This window comes from Drosophila biarmipes, chromosome 3L, assembly GCF_025231255.1.
Source record: "Drosophila biarmipes strain raj3 chromosome 3L, RU_DBia_V1.1, whole genome shotgun sequence".
Classification (NCBI taxonomy): Eukaryota; Metazoa; Arthropoda; class Insecta; order Diptera; family Drosophilidae; genus Drosophila; species Drosophila biarmipes.
Genome location: NC_066613.1, coordinates 11996285 through 12013684, shown reverse-complemented (window position 1 = coordinate 12013684; position 17400 = coordinate 11996285). Strand labels below are relative to the sequence as shown.

The 17400-nt window shown below is 45.3% G+C and overlaps 7 protein-coding genes across 7 annotated transcripts; 3 read left to right on the top strand and 4 right to left on the bottom strand.

Annotated features, from left to right (window-relative positions):
* The first annotated feature begins 1531 nt into the window (after window positions 1-1531).
* On the top strand, window positions 1532-3224 carry LOC108028307 (brachyurin). The gene is made up of 3 exons (XM_017100030.3): window positions 1532-2024; window positions 2089-2187; window positions 2857-3224. Exons 1-3 carry the CDS (start codon window positions 1565-1567, stop codon window positions 3168-3170), a joined length of 873 nt encoding a protein of 290 aa, XP_016955519.1. The 5' UTR covers window positions 1532-1564; the 3' UTR covers window positions 3171-3224.
* On the bottom strand, window positions 3210-5620 carry LOC108028306 (chymotrypsin BI). Its single transcript, XM_017100029.3, has 3 exons — window positions 4580-5620; window positions 4345-4520; window positions 3210-3841 (listed from the first exon to the last, which is right to left on the bottom strand). The coding sequence occupies exons 1-3, from the start codon at window positions 5098-5100 to the stop codon at window positions 3210-3212; spliced, it is 1329 nt and encodes a 442-aa protein (XP_016955518.1). The 5' UTR covers window positions 5101-5620.
* A 2789-nt stretch (window positions 5621-8409) lies between these two features.
* On the bottom strand, window positions 8410-10112 carry LOC108028308 (protein tantalus). Its single transcript, XM_017100031.3, has 3 exons — window positions 9808-10112; window positions 9589-9690; window positions 8410-9535 (listed from the first exon to the last, which is right to left on the bottom strand). The coding sequence occupies exons 2-3, from the start codon at window positions 9657-9659 to the stop codon at window positions 8686-8688; spliced, it is 921 nt and encodes a 306-aa protein (XP_016955520.1). The 5' UTR covers window positions 9660-9690; window positions 9808-10112; the 3' UTR covers window positions 8410-8685.
* A 788-nt stretch (window positions 10113-10900) lies between these two features.
* Window positions 10901-11731, top strand: LOC108028310 (serine protease 1). The gene has a single exon (XM_017100033.2). The coding sequence runs from the start codon at window positions 10909-10911 to the stop codon at window positions 11695-11697; it is 789 nt and encodes a 262-aa protein (XP_016955522.1). The 5' UTR covers window positions 10901-10908; the 3' UTR covers window positions 11698-11731.
* A 1130-nt stretch (window positions 11732-12861) lies between these two features.
* LOC108028309 (serine protease 1) lies at window positions 12862-13670 on the bottom strand. The gene is given in 3 exon segments (XM_017100032.2): window positions 12862-13317; window positions 13319-13634; window positions 13637-13670. Coding segments are annotated over 3 exon segments (795 nt in total). The 3' UTR covers window positions 12862-12872.
* Window positions 13671-14451: 781 nt separating this feature from the next.
* LOC108028706 (serine protease 1) lies at window positions 14452-16350 on the bottom strand. Its single transcript, XM_017100655.2, has 2 exons — window positions 16088-16350; window positions 14452-15048 (listed from the first exon to the last, which is right to left on the bottom strand). The coding sequence occupies exons 1-2, from the start codon at window positions 16345-16347 to the stop codon at window positions 14484-14486; spliced, it is 825 nt and encodes a 274-aa protein (XP_016956144.1). The 5' UTR covers window positions 16348-16350; the 3' UTR covers window positions 14452-14483.
* LOC108028707 (60S ribosomal protein L15-like) lies at window positions 15144-16031 on the top strand. Its single transcript, XM_017100657.2, has one exon. It carries the CDS (start codon window positions 15353-15355, stop codon window positions 15953-15955), a length of 603 nt encoding a protein of 200 aa, XP_016956146.1. The 5' UTR covers window positions 15144-15352; the 3' UTR covers window positions 15956-16031.
* Window positions 16351-17400: the final 1050 nt, after the last annotated feature.

The window sequence follows — 17400 nt, the reverse complement described above, 5'->3', positions numbered from 1 at the left end:
TGTCAGGTGGACTTATGCATTTTGAGCGAAATTGGAGCAACAGTGGGGAAAGTTATGCATAAAAAGGGAACACCTAAATTAAAATTGATAAACAAGGACTAGGATTAGTTCAGTACTGATTTTTATGGATATCTAGATATAGATATAAATCTCTTTCTAGATTTACTAATAATTTTAGCTTGTTACTGCAGTTGTATTTCATGAACCACTAAGGGTATTCAGGTCTTCGACCCTGTGAAACAAGCTTTACACCCTGTTGTTTTGAATTAATTTAGCTATGTGTTTTTGCTTTTTTGTTACAATTTAATAGTTTGCTACGCATTTAATGTTTTAATTAGCTCTGCTTCGGGCCTGCTTCAAGGACTTTGCCATTTTGTGTTTCAACTTTGCTAAGTGTATCTATCAACGATTGTTGGCGAGCTAATAGAACGCCTATGATTTAGATTTATAGCGAGATAGTGTCATACGGGTAATTCGGTATTATGTCGGCCTACCTGAGCACTTGGCAGGTGTCATTTGAATTGTATAATTTTTAGAAAGCTGTGCTAATTAAATGGGCAAATGTGTCCTTCTATGGGTCTCCCTGAGACTCTTCTCTGTGAACTTGCAGCTGGTTAGACTTCGTCTCGAGGGTTTTTGTTTGGACTGGCTCAACTGTAAGACGACCTCCAACTGAACAAACAAAAATTGTTGCATTAAATCCATTTCCGTTTTGATTCATTTTTCGCTTAGTTCTCCGCTTTTGTTAAGCTTTTTGTTACTTATTTTATTTCCATTTGGCTCCATAAGTCTTACGCTTTAATTGAGTTTGGAAGTTGTTTTGAAAATACCGAACCTTTTAATTGAACTGAGGGAAGTGCATCGGCGCTTATGACATCATAATGAGTCGTCAGGAAGTTCGCACGTACGATCAGGCTGTTTACTCATATCATAGGCACATCGCAGTTCAGACTGCGAGAATTATGACTGGCGGCTCTATAAATTATGCAATTAAATCAGAAACCCCTTCGGTAATCGATGTCGTGGGCTTGCTATCGCCGGCAATACAAGTATTTCGAAGATAAGGCTTTGTGGAGATATTACGATTGCGATTATCTGAAATGGTTTTCTTAAGAAAGAACATGGAAAAAGTGGATTGGCTTTAATTTAGAAAAAAGTAGGAACATCAGAACCTTCTATTATATTAGTTTTTTGGTTTTACCTCAGTAGTAAAAGTAATATTGCAATGAAAACCAGTATTTTACCAACATTCAATGTAGAATTCCCGTGGGCTCGTCATCAGTGCCCCAGATAAGTCTACTACGAACTGATTAATCTGGCCATGATTGGGCTTTATTGCCAATACTGGGCCATGTCGATTCACACTTTTCGGCTTGCGCTCCTTATCGCCAAGAAGTAGCATCGCCTCTATCAGTAGTGGCCAATAGACGATTATAAATCACCTCGGTTTATTCCAGCCTGGGCAATCCACCACAGATAGTCGATGAATTATGATACCCCTGTGCCCATAGAAAGCCGTATAAAAGTGCCCCGACTCTTGGCGAACACCTTAGTTGTGATCACAATGAAATTCGCTTGCGCTACGGTTGTGCTTCTGGCCGCCATCCTGGGGGCCCAGGCTGTCGACTGGCAGTCGGTGAAGAACCTGAACATCGAGACCCCGATGCCCAAGGTCCATGGCGAGCCCCTGCCCGGCGGAAGGATTACCGGAGGACAGTTGGCCCAGCCCAACCAGTTCCCCTACCAGGTGGGACTACTCCTGTACGTCGCCGGAGGTGCTGCCTGGTGCGGAGGCACCATCATCAGCGACCGCTGGATCATCACGGCCGCCCATTGCACGGACAGCTTGACCACCGGAGTGGATGTCTACCTGGGCGCCCACGACCGCACCAACGCCAAGGAGGAGGGCCAGCAGATCATCTTTGTGGAGACCAAGAATGTGATCGTGCACGAGAACTGGATCGCCGAGACCATCACCAACGATATTTCGCTGATTAAGCTGCCCGTTCCCATCGAGTTCAACAGTGGGTATTTCTTTCTCTTCAAAGGGAAGAGTTCTAAAGTGGTTTTTCTTTCTTTCTCTCACAGAGTACATCCAGCCCGCCAACCTGCCCGTGAAGTCCAACAGCTACGCCACCTATGGCGGCGAGTCGGCCATTGCCTCCGGATGGGGCAAGATCAGCGACTGTAAGTGACCTTTATACCTTGTACAAATTTGGAGTCTTAAGTGTAACAGAGAAAGTTAAGTCGTCATAATGCAGCAAGCAAGTTTAAGACCTTTGGCAAAGTCACTGCCACTTAGGCACGAAATATAAATAGATGGTCTACGCACAAAGCATGACCTTACCATATTTTTAAATATTTATATAAAATTGAATCGTTGAACCTAAGTATGCTAGTAATCATTTTTAAACAAAGAAAATTATTCTTGGAAATATCTAATAGTGAAATCTAATATTGGAATACACATTTATGGGTTCCTAGTCATTTGATTAATTCATTAAATCGGCAATGGGAAAAACCCTATTCCGAACGGTATTTAACCTTTGGACAAACTGTTTTAATCTCATTAATCTATAAGGAAAAACAACTTCAAACTAGATTCCATATTCGATTTTCAGGAAATCTAATCTTATTTGTTATTATTGCCCTAACATTTTTATGCAATACCTTTGTTTAATACAATCCATACGGATTCCTGATTAGAAAGCTTTAGTGTCACTCCATTAAGTAATTTATCAAAAAATACACCTTTAGTCCATTAAAAGAAAAATTATTATAGATTTAACCTAGCCTTAGAAATTACACACTTTCCTAGAACTATTCCGATTTCCTTCTCCTTGTTTCCCCCAATAGCCGCTACCGGAGCCACCGATATCCTGCAGTACGCCGAGGTTCCCATCATGAACAACAGCGGCTGCTCGCCCTGGTACTTCGGCCTGGTTGCCAGCACCAACATCTGCATCAAGACCACCGGCGGCATCTCCACCTGCAACGGCGACTCCGGCGGCCCTCTGGTCCTGAACGACGGCAGCAACACCCTGATCGGAGCCACCTCCTTCGGAATCGCCCTCGGCTGCGAGGTGGGCTGGCCCGGTGTGTTCACCCGCATCACCTCCTACCTGGACTGGATCGAGGCCAAGACCGGTGTGGTCAACTACGGCAACTAAGCGTTGGCTTTTGTCTTAAAATAAAAGTTTATTTTTGGATTACAAGAAATAGAACTCGTGTTCGGAGTGCGGGCGTGGCCGTGTTCGCGGTCTGACGTCCTCGGAGATGTCCTCGTCGGAAGAGGGTCTGGGATGGACATCTAGTTCATCGGGCACATCGTCCTCCGGCTGCTCCTCCGTCTCCAGCCGGCGACTTTGTCGGGGCTTTCCGTAGTCCCTTAGATACTGATCGAAGAATATCGCCTCCGTGGTATCCTGATGGGAGCTAACTCCAGTTTCGTCGCTGATCCAATCCAAATATGAGGCCACCTTGGTGAAGGCCGCCGGATAGCCACGATCGCAGCCGTAGATGCTGCCAAAGGAGGTAATTCCCACGAGAACTCTTTTCTTCGAGTGTCGCCTTTGAAGAACCAAGGGCCCTCCTGAATCCCCATTGCAGGTGGAGCGGGCATTCCGGCCACTGGTGCATATATTTGTACCGCGATAGGATAGCGGGAAGTTGGACTTGCACGTGCGTCCATCGATTATCTGCAGTTGGACATAGCGCAGAACATTGCTGATGGCATGTACTCCGGTGGCATATCGGCCCCACCCGGAGGCGATGGCTAGTTTGTTCTTGAAACTGCGGTACTCGTAGTGCCTCTTCGGTAGTTGAATGGGATGGATGCGCTCTGAAAGAAGAGGTTTCAGAATTTATAAAAGGTTTATAAAAGTATAGAAAGATCTTAAGATAGTTCTTTCCTGGTTGTTAATTGATTTACTGCTAATGCACCATTTTTTAAGCTATGCTTTATTTACCCTAAAATATAATTTTTAAATGTAGACAATTTAATTTTTTGGTGCGTGTAGTGATACCAGGTAGATAAACCTACATATGTTCGATTTGGATGTCTTTTACTTCTTTTTTTTACGTATTTAAAATAAATATGTTAAGACATTTTATTAACTATTTTTAGGAACGATGAGGAGCAATAATAACTTAAATAATGCAGTCGAACCTATTGTAATAATATTGTTTATTATTTATTAAATACTTAATAAGGCTTTTTAAATCTGTCGAGGTAGTTCCTATTCTTTTTGAAACACTTGACAGTTTTTCATTTATAAACAACCATTTTTAAAAGCTGACGACGTGTTCCATTATTAAACAACCATTTTGTACAACCATACTCACCATTAAAGCTGACGGCATGAGGCAATCTGACCAGGGCAATGTCATCCTTCAACCTCTTTGGATTCCAGGTGGGATATATTTGGAAGTTCTCGCTGGGGACCATCAGTCGCACCTGGCCCTTCTCCTTGGCGTTCTTGATTTCATTGGCTCCGAGGAAGACCAGAGCCCTTTTAGCCCTGCAATATATACACCCGTGAGCAAACTGGTTCCCCATTCATACTCTTACCATTCCTACATATCCACGCAGTGGGCGGCGGTGATGACATGCTTATCGGAGATCAGGGAGCCGCCACACCAGTACAGACCCTTGGGTCTCTGGAGCAGCATTCCAACCTGATAGGGAAAGCAGTGGGGATTGCCAACGTCGCCGCCAAATATGCGGTCCATGGCCATGGCTCCCTCGGGCAGCATCTTCTCCACCAGCGGCGTCGTCTCCAGGTTGAGCACGAGTGGTTCTCTGTCCTCCAGATCCTCTTCGCTGAAGCCGCCCACATCCAGGTCCAGTCCCATTCCCTTTATGCGACGACTGTCCATGTTGCTGGCGCTCATTTCCGCATCGTGTTCCAGGGAGGAGGACGAGGAGGAGGAAAAGGGGGAGGACGAGGAGGTGGACAGACCCATGGGACCCGGGTACATGGATACCAGGTACATCGGCTTAACCTGCTGCCAGTCCAGAGCGATGCAGTGCATCGTCAGCCATGTGAGCCAAATGAGCAGCAGCAGCGTGGCACTTGCACTTGCGGATTGTTTGGACATTGGCTTTGTTGCTCTGTTCGCGCACGCATTTAATTTTTAATTGCGAGTGCAATTGCTGGCACTTATGGTGATTGGACTGCTTTCACTGCTAACTGTGTTTCCCTTGCATGGTTTCCTGTTTAGCTGAATGCGGGGATTCTAACACTGCTTACTTCCGGAGGAACAGGCTGCTGCGGATTCGGAAGCTGCTTAGTACTTACAAGACACCAGGCCCCTGTTTTTTTCTGGCCTTTTTTTTTGTATCTTCAAAAAAAGGTTAATTTGTTACTTTAAAGCTTGGCTTTACTAAGTTCTTCAACTAATGAAATACTCTTTTTATATTTTCCTGTTTAATTTTACCACTTCCTAAACAACTTGGCCAGTTTTAGTTTTCTGTTTTGAATATTTTTGTCCACAATTTAAAGTATCCTTGTGGATTATTGACTTATTTCCTGAAGACGTAAACTGATTTTACTAGAATGTTGTCACTTTCTAAACATATTTTGACTGTATCGAGTGATTCTAAGCTTGCGCCAGTCAGTTTGTTTCCTTATTGTTATATCTCAGACTGATTTTTCCACTTTTAAATTCGTTTCTGCCCGGCTTATCAGTTTTCTTGGGTAACTTCCTCCCTCTTTGAGGTGCTGGACTGCTTTTCCGGTTCTTGCACTGCTTCCTCGACCACCGAATCTGCTTTCCTTTTGCTCGCTGGACTTCCTTGACTCCTTGCTTCCTCTTGTAACCCACTTCCGCCACCTCGCCTCCTGCCACCCGTTCACCCACTGGTCACTTTTGTTTTCCCGTTTCGAAAAGCCGTTGCGCTGGTTACTGGACACTTCGCCGCTTTGAACATCAGCTGTAATCGCAATGCGCGTCGTAATCTCCGCCAGTCGCCAGTCGCCAGTACTGCTTTCTTCGCGTCTTGTTAGCCACTGCGCCGGCGCGCAGGTTGCAAGCATTTTTATAAACTCTTTTGCCAGCGCAGAAATTGCGCGCCGCCTTAATTATTTCATCTATTTGGCTGCATTTCAGTTGGCCGCGCACAAATGCAGTTGCATCAATTTGGCTTAATTCGCCTCTGATTAGTGCTCCTCTCGATCGGCGATCTCCCTCCCTCGATGGGTCTTCTTCTCCTCGTTGAGGAACTGTCGCTTTTCAGTCGGAGTCCGCCCTTTGCCTCGATCGCTGCCAGTCCGCATTTTACTCTGGAAATGGAGATATGTGCCGCATAGGCAGCATTTCGTCTTGGATCTCGGTCGGTGCCTTGTGGTTTTGCCATTTAAATTGAATGCGAGGCTGTAACTCTAGTTATCCGCCCGCTTTGGCGCTGTTACATCACTCCCCACTTCACTCGCTTCTCGCTTTGGCTCCATCTTCATTATGCATTCGCGATCGGGTTTTTTTCGGCTTTGGTGGCTGAGTGGCGAGAAGAGTCTTTCATTGAGAAAAAGCCCCGGCCGCTGGGTTGCTGTAAGCGAAAAACAATAACACAATTGTTACACTTATATTTGCATGCCACCTCTGCTCCATCTTCACCCCAGTTGCGATAGCATTTGATCACTTTACAGTCAAGCTTCTGTTTGGGGAACTGTGTTAAAATTTTTCTAAATAGAAGCACCTGTTCAGTTCATAAAAATTATATTTTATTAAGCTCAAATCTAGTTTTATAAAAACATTTTATTAAATATTTCACCTTATATCTTAATCTTAACTGTAGGTAGTGCTTGACTGTTAAATATTTTAATATATAATAGTGAATATTAAGAATTAAAGAAAAATTAATATTTTGAATTGAATTATTAAAGTTAATAAATTGAATGAATTTTTTGGTTGATATGATTTTAATGATATGCCCTTTAACTTGAAACCCCTAACCCATATCCAATAACTTTTATATTTTATTTAGGGCCTGCGATATAATGTTGATCCTGGCACATAGTTTTTGCTGCATTTAATAATAATATATGTTTAAAATATGTTTGAAAAATATTTATTTTTAATTTTTCCAAGCCATATCATCTATTTTCTAGTTAGTGAAGCTCGCCTGTGCGTTTTGTCTTCTTCAACCGCAGTGGCTCCGAGTGGATAGCCGGGCTTTGGAGATTCAAATTAAGCCGACTACTGGGTACTGCAGACCTCAAGGTTATTGCCAGGGCGGACTGGGGTGGCTCGAGGGAAGGGCCTTGGGGCGGACACCCGTCCGCGGCTCGTCAACAAATTAACAGGTTGCCATTCGGTTGCATGCAGCAGCGGCTGGCATGCGCAGAATTCTTAGCAGGAAATGAAATGCAGCATAAAATATGTATGTGTTGTTAATTAAATTAATTCGTGCGCCGCCTGCCGCCGGCTGGGATAATCAGCTTTATTTGGTGTTGAAAGTATTTCTGTTACCTGGCCATTGTTGTCGATTTAGGAAATTGCTGCGGTCTGTGTGCCTAGCGAAGCAAATAAATCAAATCGTCTCGCGCTCGCCAATGTGATATGTATGATCAAATCGAATCGAATCAAATGGGATTGGATTGGATCAAATCGAAACGAAGCCGCATGTAATGAGGCTGCAACAACAGTGAGGCACAGCAACTTGATTATGCAAATGCACCGCCGCACCACCACCCACCTCGACCCCCTCCCCCCCGGCCAGTTCGCTATCGTGCGGTGGTGCGTCTATATCTGTGTCTATAACTTTAGCTATATATACTCGCTGCATAATCGCTCCCCGTTGCATGTTGCACTCATTAATAATGGGCGCGTTTTTGTTACTGCATTTTATTGCACTTGCTAATCACGCGGCGGCCGTTAAATAATTGAGCTCGGGAGCCACCCGGCTCGCACAATCCGTCCAGACTTTCGGCCACCTCGGTGCGTTGCGCTTCCGTTTCGCATGCGATTTGGTTTATTTTTATTTTTAAGTGTTCCTTGTTAGCGCTCTATTCACCGCCCCCAGTTGGTCTTAATGGCAGACTACATCATGGCATTGGCGTGAAGGTGGAGTTCAGGGAATAGAGAACTGGACTCTATAAAAAAATAGCAAAAACTACAGTGGACTCGCAGAAATGCTTAGAGTTTACATCCTTCGGCAATATTCACATTCCAATTATAATGATTTGTAAATAAAGAAGCCTTTAAAGAAATGAATTTTTTATATATTTATGCTTTAAAAATAAAAATTATTGCTATGATAAGTTACGAGACAGTTAAATATACTTCTTAATCATCCACTTCAGAGATGGCGCCGAGATTGTTCATACAAATTAAAATTATAAATAAAAACCTTCAAATCGTGAGAGTTCCTCATTCGTCAACTTAATCGGATGCTCGTACGGCAGTGGATGGATATGTATTTTCAACTTTTATTTATACGCTTAATGGCTAGGCACAGAATCGTATTCTATGGCTGGATAAGTTTAGTTTTAGGTTTAGCTCTAGTTTACTTTCCACTACATGCTATTTACACACATATAACTTTGTTGGGAACTTAGGGCTACGGCGTGAAGAGCGCCAAACGAACGTAAATCCTAGCTTCATAGTTGCTATCAGTACAATTGTTTTTGTTTAGTAATAATGCAATGAATAATTATGTGGTGCGCGTTGAATCATTCAGTCTGTCTACTCAAAGCCCGCCGGTTGCATGAGGAACTGGTGTTGGCTGCTCATGGCCGGCAGCTGTATATCCTCCATGGTCATGGATGTCTTGGGGATCTCAAGGACGTCTTGGGGATCCCCCGACCCGCCCGCCTCGCCATCGTCGGCCTCGAGCATGGCACTGTCGAAACTCTTGTTCAGACGGTCGTGGAACTCAGTCATTGAGATTTTCTTGAGGGCGAAGCGCTTGCCAAATGTCTTCTTCACTTTTTGGCGGCGTCTCTTTGACAGGATCTTGTTCTTGTTAAGGCCATCGCTGAAGGAAATCGCCCGGCGGAGCTTGCGACCCCACACCTTGACCACCTTCACTTGGCTGCTGATGGAGCATTCCTCACTGTCGTCCTCCGCATCGGCGGCGTTCTCGTCGCTGGGCTCCTCGAAGATTGTCTCCAGGTTGGTGGGCGTGAACTTCTTCATCCGCTTGCTGGTGTATATCTTTTCGATGCTTTTGAGCGTTTGGGCGTTGGTGCTTAACTCCCTGCGTTGCTTCTTCTTAACGGGCTTCATAATGGCACTGCAGATCCGATTGAAGTTATCCTTGGACACCCTGGCGGGCATCCGGCGACGAGCCACGCCCGCCCGAGCCCCGATGTGGGAACTGTGACTGGAGGATCCACTGATGCAATCGCTGTCGTCGTCATTGTCCTCGCAGCGACTCAGTTGGGAGTCCACGTCGTCGGAGTCTTGGGACGCACTGCTGACATTGCCGTCGGATTCGGGTGTCGCTATTGGCTCGGATGTATCCTGCATCTCCTCCATGTCCGACATGGCCATCTCCTTCAGTCGCCACGAAAGATTCGAGCTAGTGGATGACCTGAAAGGCGGGTTATAGGCGGGGTTCTGACTAGGTCTACTGCTGCCACTCACCGATTCCCCGTGAAGGCCACCTCCTTCGGTTGAAAAGTGATCTTGGCAAAGTCGTAAACAATGTTGTCCATTATAATTTCCCTTGGAATCTAGAAATCATGCCTGAAATAATAACAAAAGAGACCTCAATACATACACACAGATCTTGAAGAGTGGGGTTTTCTGTATAACTCAAGTTGGAACACCGTGGGAGGTAAAGATCGTCTGTGGTTTGCATACCTTCCCAAAATCGCGCATTTCCTTGTTGTGGAGCCCTTTCTCTGGAGGCGTCTGTCTGAAAAGGCAGATCCCTTTCGCTCCAGGGGGTACTTTCTGTGCGAACAGTGAAAGGAAAGCTAGTCCTGGGTAAATGTAGCGCAGACAGGAGTTGCCTAGTGCGGTTCGGAATATGCAACGAGCCCCTTCAGTATCGTTTAACGCGTACAAATTAATGGAAAATAATTAGGTTTTAATAAAATATAACATTCTCTAATACGTCTTAACGCGACGTCCTAACGCTTCTTCTCCCTTATGTGGACATAAATGCCGAAACACTGAACGGTCACGCTAAGAAATAGGAGCGAAACAAGCGGAGACAAACTATCGAATATGGTTTTCCAAGTCTCCTGGTATCGAGAATACTATCGGTATTGATAAGTGGTTTGAGTCCTTGCCAAGTATGGCTAAGGGTTTAAGTCCTTGATGTTATTCTACAAATCTGGAGACTTCAATTGAAGGGGTGTGTGTCCCGGGTATAATATGTAATATACATTTAAAGAGACCGTCCGCTCGCAGGAAAAAAAGATGGTATTTCTCCGCCGCTATTATTTAAAAATCAGTTTTAAAAGAATACCGTTAAATCGGGCGCCAAATTTGAATGGGAAAACAAAAAACAAAAATGTAAAAGAACTTAAAAGAAGAAATCTGTTGAGAAATATTTAAAATTTGTGTGTGCTCTTGTAAGGAGAAATAAAAAATATCATTTTTAACTGAAGAAAAATGTATTTAATCATCTGTTTTTTGTTTTTTATAATACGCGCTAATTATCGTTATTTATTTCCATATTTGAGGCAATATAATACATTTTTTATGCCCATAATAAATCCCCACATTTGATAAGCTTTGCTTGATAGAACGCACACTTAAATCTTATCGAATGTGCCAATTTCATTCGTGAGATTTCGTCAAGTTGGTTTACTTGAAAGACAAAACAAAGATCCCCTTATCAGGATGTTGTAAATTACGCTCCCAGCAGATTACTTCGTTTCCGGCTGAACAGCAATCTATAAAAGAATCGCAACTGTTCGTTTGAAATCATTAAGTTTTCAAAACTTGAGGAAAATGAAAGTGCTAGCGGTCCTGCTCCTCGGCGTGATTGCCTCCGCCTCGGCGTTCGAGAAGCCAGTCTTCTGGAAGGATGTGCCCGTGGGCAAGACCTCGATCGAGGGTCGCATCACCATGGGCTACCCTGCCTACGAGGGCAAGGTGCCCTACATCGTGGGCCTGGGCTTCAGCAAGAACGGCGGCGGCACCTGGTGCGGCGGCTCCATCATCGGCAACACCTGGGTCATGACTGCCAAGCACTGCACCGACGGCATGGAGTCGGTGACCATCTACTACGGAGCCCTGTGGCGCCTGCAGGCCCAGTACACCCACTGGGTGTCCCGCAACGACTTCATCGAGCACGGATCCGGCGACATCTCCCTGATCCGCACTCCCCACGTGGACTTCTGGTCGCTGGTCAACAAGGTGGAGCTGCCCAGCTTCAACGATCGCTACAACAACTACCAGGGCTGGTGGGCTCTGGTTTCCGGCTGGGGCAAGACCTCCGACGAGGGCGGCGTCTCTGAGTACCTGAACTGCGTGGACGTCCAGATCGGCGAGAACTCGGTGTGCGAGAACTACTACGGCAGCTTCTCCGGCGACCTCATCTGCATCCCCACGCCCGAGAACAAGGGAACCTGCAGCGGCGACTCCGGTGGCCCACTGGTCATCCACGACGGCAACCGCCAGGTGGGCATCGTGTCCTTCGGCTCCTCCGCCGGCTGCCTGTCCAACGGTCCCAAGGGAATGGTGCGCGTCACCAGCTACCTGGACTGGATCCGCGACAACACTGGCATCTCTTACTAAAAAGATTCCTAAATATACTTTTGCTAAATGAAAATTGAATACTTTTGGTTGGGCTGGGAGAAAAACGGCACTTCCAAGTTCTATAACTTTAGTTATTGGATTCCAATTTAGGCGTCCGATAGCTCTATGAATTCTTGGCTGAATTCGATAATGTCTCATAAACAATTGTTAATTTATACAAGATTTAAAATTTTTACCCAATCCAAAAAAAATCGAACATTAAGATTTTTCCATATTTTCTTTAAGTTCAGAATGGAACACAACGACACTTTAAGACCTCATAGATGTGGGGTTCCTCTATGAATTTGTGATTGAATTTTCTTAAATTCTACAGTAAAGTGTTACTTTTAAAAGGGGGTCAACATTTTAATCCATTTTGATGTTCGATTTTTCCGTATTTTTAATGGTTTTCATAATGGGTACCCAAATTCTAAATACTTGGCTTATAGAATACCAATTTAAACATGGGATACCTCTATGAATTTGTAATGGAATTCTCTTATACCTTACATTAAAATTGATCCTAAAATCGAGAGTTTAAATTTTAACCAATTTTCATGTTCGATTTTTTCATAATTCTGGTTTTTTAAATTTGAACCCAAAAACTGCACTTCCAGATTCATAACTTGAGTCATTTTAATCCGATTTTGATGTGGGATACCTTTATAAGTTTTGTGGTGGAATTCCCCATTGTTCTGCATTAAAGTGAGATTTTTGAAAGATGGTCACATGTTTTACCCATTTTTAGGTCCGCTTCTTTCGTAAATCCAATGGCTTCTGGAATGGGAACTCAAAAACTGCACTCAAGATCCCATAACTTGGGAGTTTAAATTCCGATTTAGACGAAGGACACCTCTTTGAGTTTGTGTTGGAGTTCTCTAATACTTTTTATTACATTGTATCCAAAAACCGAGAGTCAAAGACAAAATTCATTCTCATGTTCGATTTTTCCGAAATTCCTATGGTTTTCGCAATCGGAACCCAAAAACTGTCATTCTAGAATGCATACCTTGAGTAAATTAAATTTGATCTTGAAGTGGAATACCCCGATAAATTTGTGTGTGATTCCTACAATATTCAGCAAAAAACCTTTGATGATCAATAAAGATCAATTCAAAAGCCCTAAGGTTTTAATGCAAATTAATATTTCTTTTATTTAAACAAGGCGGATTTTATTAGTAGGAAATGCCCGTGTTGTCGCGGATCCAGTCCAAGTAGCTGGACACACGAGTCATTCCCTTGGGGCTGTTGGAAAGGCAACCCTCGACGGAGCCGAAGGAGACGATGCCCACCTGGCGGTTGCCGTCGTGGAGGACGAGCGGACCGCCGGAGTCTCCGCCGCAGGAGCCCTTGTTCTCTGGTGTGGCGTAGCACAGGTGGTTGGGGGTGATGAAGTGGCTGCCGTAGTAGTTCAGGCACACGTCGTTGTCGGAAATCTGGATGTCCACGCAGTTGAGGTAGTCAGTCATGCCGCTGGTATCGGAGGTAGCGCCCCATCCGGAGAGCAGGGCCCACCAGCCGTAGAAGTTGTTGTAGCGATCGTCGTAGGTGGGCAGCTCCACCTTGTTGACCAGGGACCAGAAGTCCACATGGGGGGTCTTGATCAGGGCGATGTCGCTTGCCGTTGTCGTAGTCGGGGTGGTGCATCATCTCCGAGGAGACGTGGGTGAACTGCGGCTGGTGGCGCCACACGGCGCCGTAGCTGATGGTCACGTAGCTGGCTCCGTAGGTGCAGTGGGCGGCGGTGAGGACCCACTCGTGGCCAATGATCGAGCCGCCGCAGTTCCAGCCGCCGTTTCCGCTCTCGAATCGCAGAGCCACCACATAGGGCACCTTTCCCTCGTAGGCAGGATAGCCGTTGGTGATACGTCCGTTTATCCTCTTATCCACGGGCATGTCCTTCACGGGCACGGGCTTTTCGAAGGCCGCCACCAAGCGAAGGCCGAAATGAACAGAACTCCCAGCACTTTCATGGTTTGAATAATTTTTTCACTTGAGGTGGCACCACTAGCGGAACTGCTTTATATACGCTCAAGAATAGGTTCGTATCTATCCGTTCTAAGAACTCGTAATCAGTTAGGTCGACGATTTACGATCCTCTTTCCTACTCGATTATTTATATTCGCTTCCTTCACATCATGTGCCCATAATTCATAGGTCTAAATATTTAAATAAGTCAAATGAAGAACTACCTTACTACTACTACTACTACCTTTTACTTTACAAAAAGAGTATGTACTATCTATAAACGGTTTTATTAAGGTCGTAAAATAACTTAAATAACAAAGCTAAATGCTTATCTCTAGGAAATGGTTTTTAGCAAGTCTTGAGTAATCATATGTTTTATTGATCTTAATTTTTCATTCCTAAAGTTAAAATTTGTTATATTGAAGAGATTTTTATTTGGATACCTACAGCTTAACTTAAACAACGAGGTTTATGGGTGCTATAAAACAATTTGTCAGGAAAAGTAGTAGTAATTGTGATATCTTAAGATTTGTGTTGCAATTGTTGTTTATAATAAGTCCTTATTCGTTTTTGGTTCTCCTAATATCATTTATGATATTCTTCAAACATTTTAGTCTTAAATACTTTGTATGCCGAAAAGTATACTACAAAGAGAGCTACAATTAATAAATTATAGCCTTTTTATTTTTCCTAAGCCTTTGTTAATTTTAACATTTTATACCTTTTTACATTTTATACCTTGGTAGCAGATGTTTCTGTTACTCATTCCCCCCAAAAAATAAGATATAAGTCAATAATCGTTTTTATTTGATAGGTGCTTAGTTGGTGACACCGGAGTTGGTCTTGATCCAGTCCAAGTAGCTGGTCACACGGGTGAAGCCAGCGGGGGCGCCGGACTCGCAGCCAGCGCTGGACACGAAGGAGGTGACACCGATGAGCTCCTTGCTGCTCTCCAGGACCAGGGGGCCGCCGGAGTCGCCGTTGCAGGTGGAGGTCTTGTTGGGGGTGGCAATGCAGATCACCTTGGAGGTGGCGATCAGAGTGCCGTAGGTGGACTGGCAGGTGGCCACGGACACAACATCGAAGACCTCGTACTGCAGTGTGTTGGACACGGAGGAGGCGGCGTCAGAGGTCTTGCCCCATCCGGAGGCGATGGCCTTCTGGCCGGCATAGGTGGAGTAGGAGCTGGCGATGGCGGGCAGCACAACCTTCTGGATGTCGCTGGTGAAGGAGACGGACGGGGTCTTGATCAGGGAGATGTCGTTCCTCAACACAACCGAGTTGTAGCTGGCGTGCTGGATGAAGTTGGAGCTGGCGACGGTCTGGGTCAGCTTGGCGCTGGTGCGGACGGTGGCGCCGTAGTAGATGGTCACGGAGGAGGCACTGTATCGGAAAGATTGTTATTATAAAACAGAAATGTATATCTCTTATATTATATATTTATTTCATATAACTTCTATAACCAAAATAAATATGTAGAAATTTTTAATTAAGTATTATGAATTAATTGACAATCACCTATGTATGTTATTTAAAATCACTAATTCAGAGCAAATATTATTTTGAGTATTGTATTTTTTTCTTATCTAAAAATGTTTGCTGTCATAAACAAGACAGACATTCAAGAAGGCTTTGACAAAGTAATTGTCCTTTGGATTTCTAAAGCCTTCTTATTCAATTTGCTGTGATGGGAGCCTATCGCTACATGGAGGAGCTGTACAGGAAGAAGCAAAGCGATGTGATGCGGTACCTGCTGCGCATTCGCGCTTGGCAGTACCATCTGGTGGCCAAGCTGCATCGCGCACCCAGACCCACTCGCCCGGATAAGGCCAGGCGTTTGGGATACCGAGCCAAGCAAGGGTTCGTGATCTACAGAGTACGTGTTCGCCGTGGTGGCCGCAAGCGTCCAGTGCCCAAAGGTTGCACTTACGGCAAGCCGAAGAGTCATGGAGTGAACCAACTGAAGCCGTATCGGGGACTGCAGTCCATCGCTGAGGAACGGGTTGGCCGCAGGCTTGGTGGCCTAAGAGTTCTCAACTCGTATTGGATTGCGAAAGATGCTGCTTTCAAGTATTTTGAGGTAATCTTGATCGACGCCCATCACGGAGCCATTCGCCGTGATCCGAAAATCAACTGGACCTCAAAGCATCGGGAATTGCGCGGTCTAACTTCAGGTGGGAAGAGTTCCCGTGGCATTGGCAAGGGATACAGATGTTCTAAGACCACTGGTGGATCTAAACGCGCTGCCTGGAAGCGCAAGAACCGAGAGCAGATGCCCAGGAAACGATAATTTGGAAAGCCCTTCTACTGTCGGTTGAATAAACCATGTCGTGCCTTATAATTCTCGACTGGCACGTTAACTAGAATATCTAGAGTACTTTCAAGTTCTGGTGGATATATAGGTAAGGGAGCCCCAACTCACCCGTCGGTACAGTGGGCAGCGGTCAGCACCCAGGCGTTGTCGATGATGGAGCCACCGCACCACCAGCTGCCGCTGGTGCTGGCGAAGCTGAGTCCCACCTGGTAGGGGAACTGGCCGGCGGTGGCGGTCTTGCCGTTGGTGATGCGACCCTCGATGGTGGTCACCGAGGGCAGGTCACGGGGGTGGACGGGCACCTGGTGGGGCAGCAGACCGGCGGAGGCGGTGGCCAGCGCCAAAGCGAAGACAACGAGCACTTTCATGATGGTCGAAGAACGAATGATTCTCCACTGGACACAGCGGCTCTTATATACCCACTCACTTGGCCCGGCTATCGGCTGCCGGGCCTCTTGTATTCTGACCAAGTCATTTCTGTTTATGCGCGTGAAACTCCTTATCAGCCGTGGCTTTTCCTTTTTTGTTTCTTTTCTTTTTATTTCGGGCCGAGAGGATGTAGCTCTACTTATCGGCTTTGATTGAGCGAAGCCAGAAATAAAGTATCTGCTGTTATCGGACGGTGGGAAACCGCTGAGATTACACGCCGCAGGCTTTCAATTAAACGCACTTCACAGGCGAACAGGCGGCAGACGTCGCCCACTCGAGTGATAAGTGATAAGTGATAAGCATAGATTCGCTAGATGACGCCAGTGCTATTCCGCCTCCGCCAAACGGACGACTTTGGCTGACTTTTGCACTGCTTAACTTAAATTCTGGTGTATTTTTAGCTGGGAAAAGCGGCTAAACGAAATCGAATTACTTGATTCCTGCGAGAACCATCGATCAGAAATGGTTTACGGCGGCTCTCGGCGGTGTGGAGTGGCTGAAATACCCAGTGATTATCTGATGGTCGGCAGCAAATCGTATTAAGCATACGCAGCGGTGTGCCAAAGTTGCCAACTCATTTGGGTGGGCGGTCGGATGGGCGATGGCAGATGGCTAGATGACAGTGGCAAGTTGAATCTGGGAAATTGAAATCAAATCGCCTTACGTGTCGGGCATGCCAAGCAAACCGGATTTCCCGATTTCGGGTCCTGGGAGCAGGCTTCTGCCGGACATTAGCACATAAAAACAATTCATTGCCTTTCATGCTGACACATGTAGTATGTGTAGTAGTGGCCGCCGGCCAGTGACTTTTGTGGGCCACTGTGCGTGTCTGGGCCATAAATGCCGGCCATAAAATATATTTCCTCGCCTTGAAGAGTAGTGCAGAGCTTGAACTGGAAAGTTTTTCATTTATTTAATCCCTATATTAACTGCATTCTATTGATTTTCCTTCGCCGTTGCGCTGAGCGTTTTTATGGTTGCTCCTTTCGCTG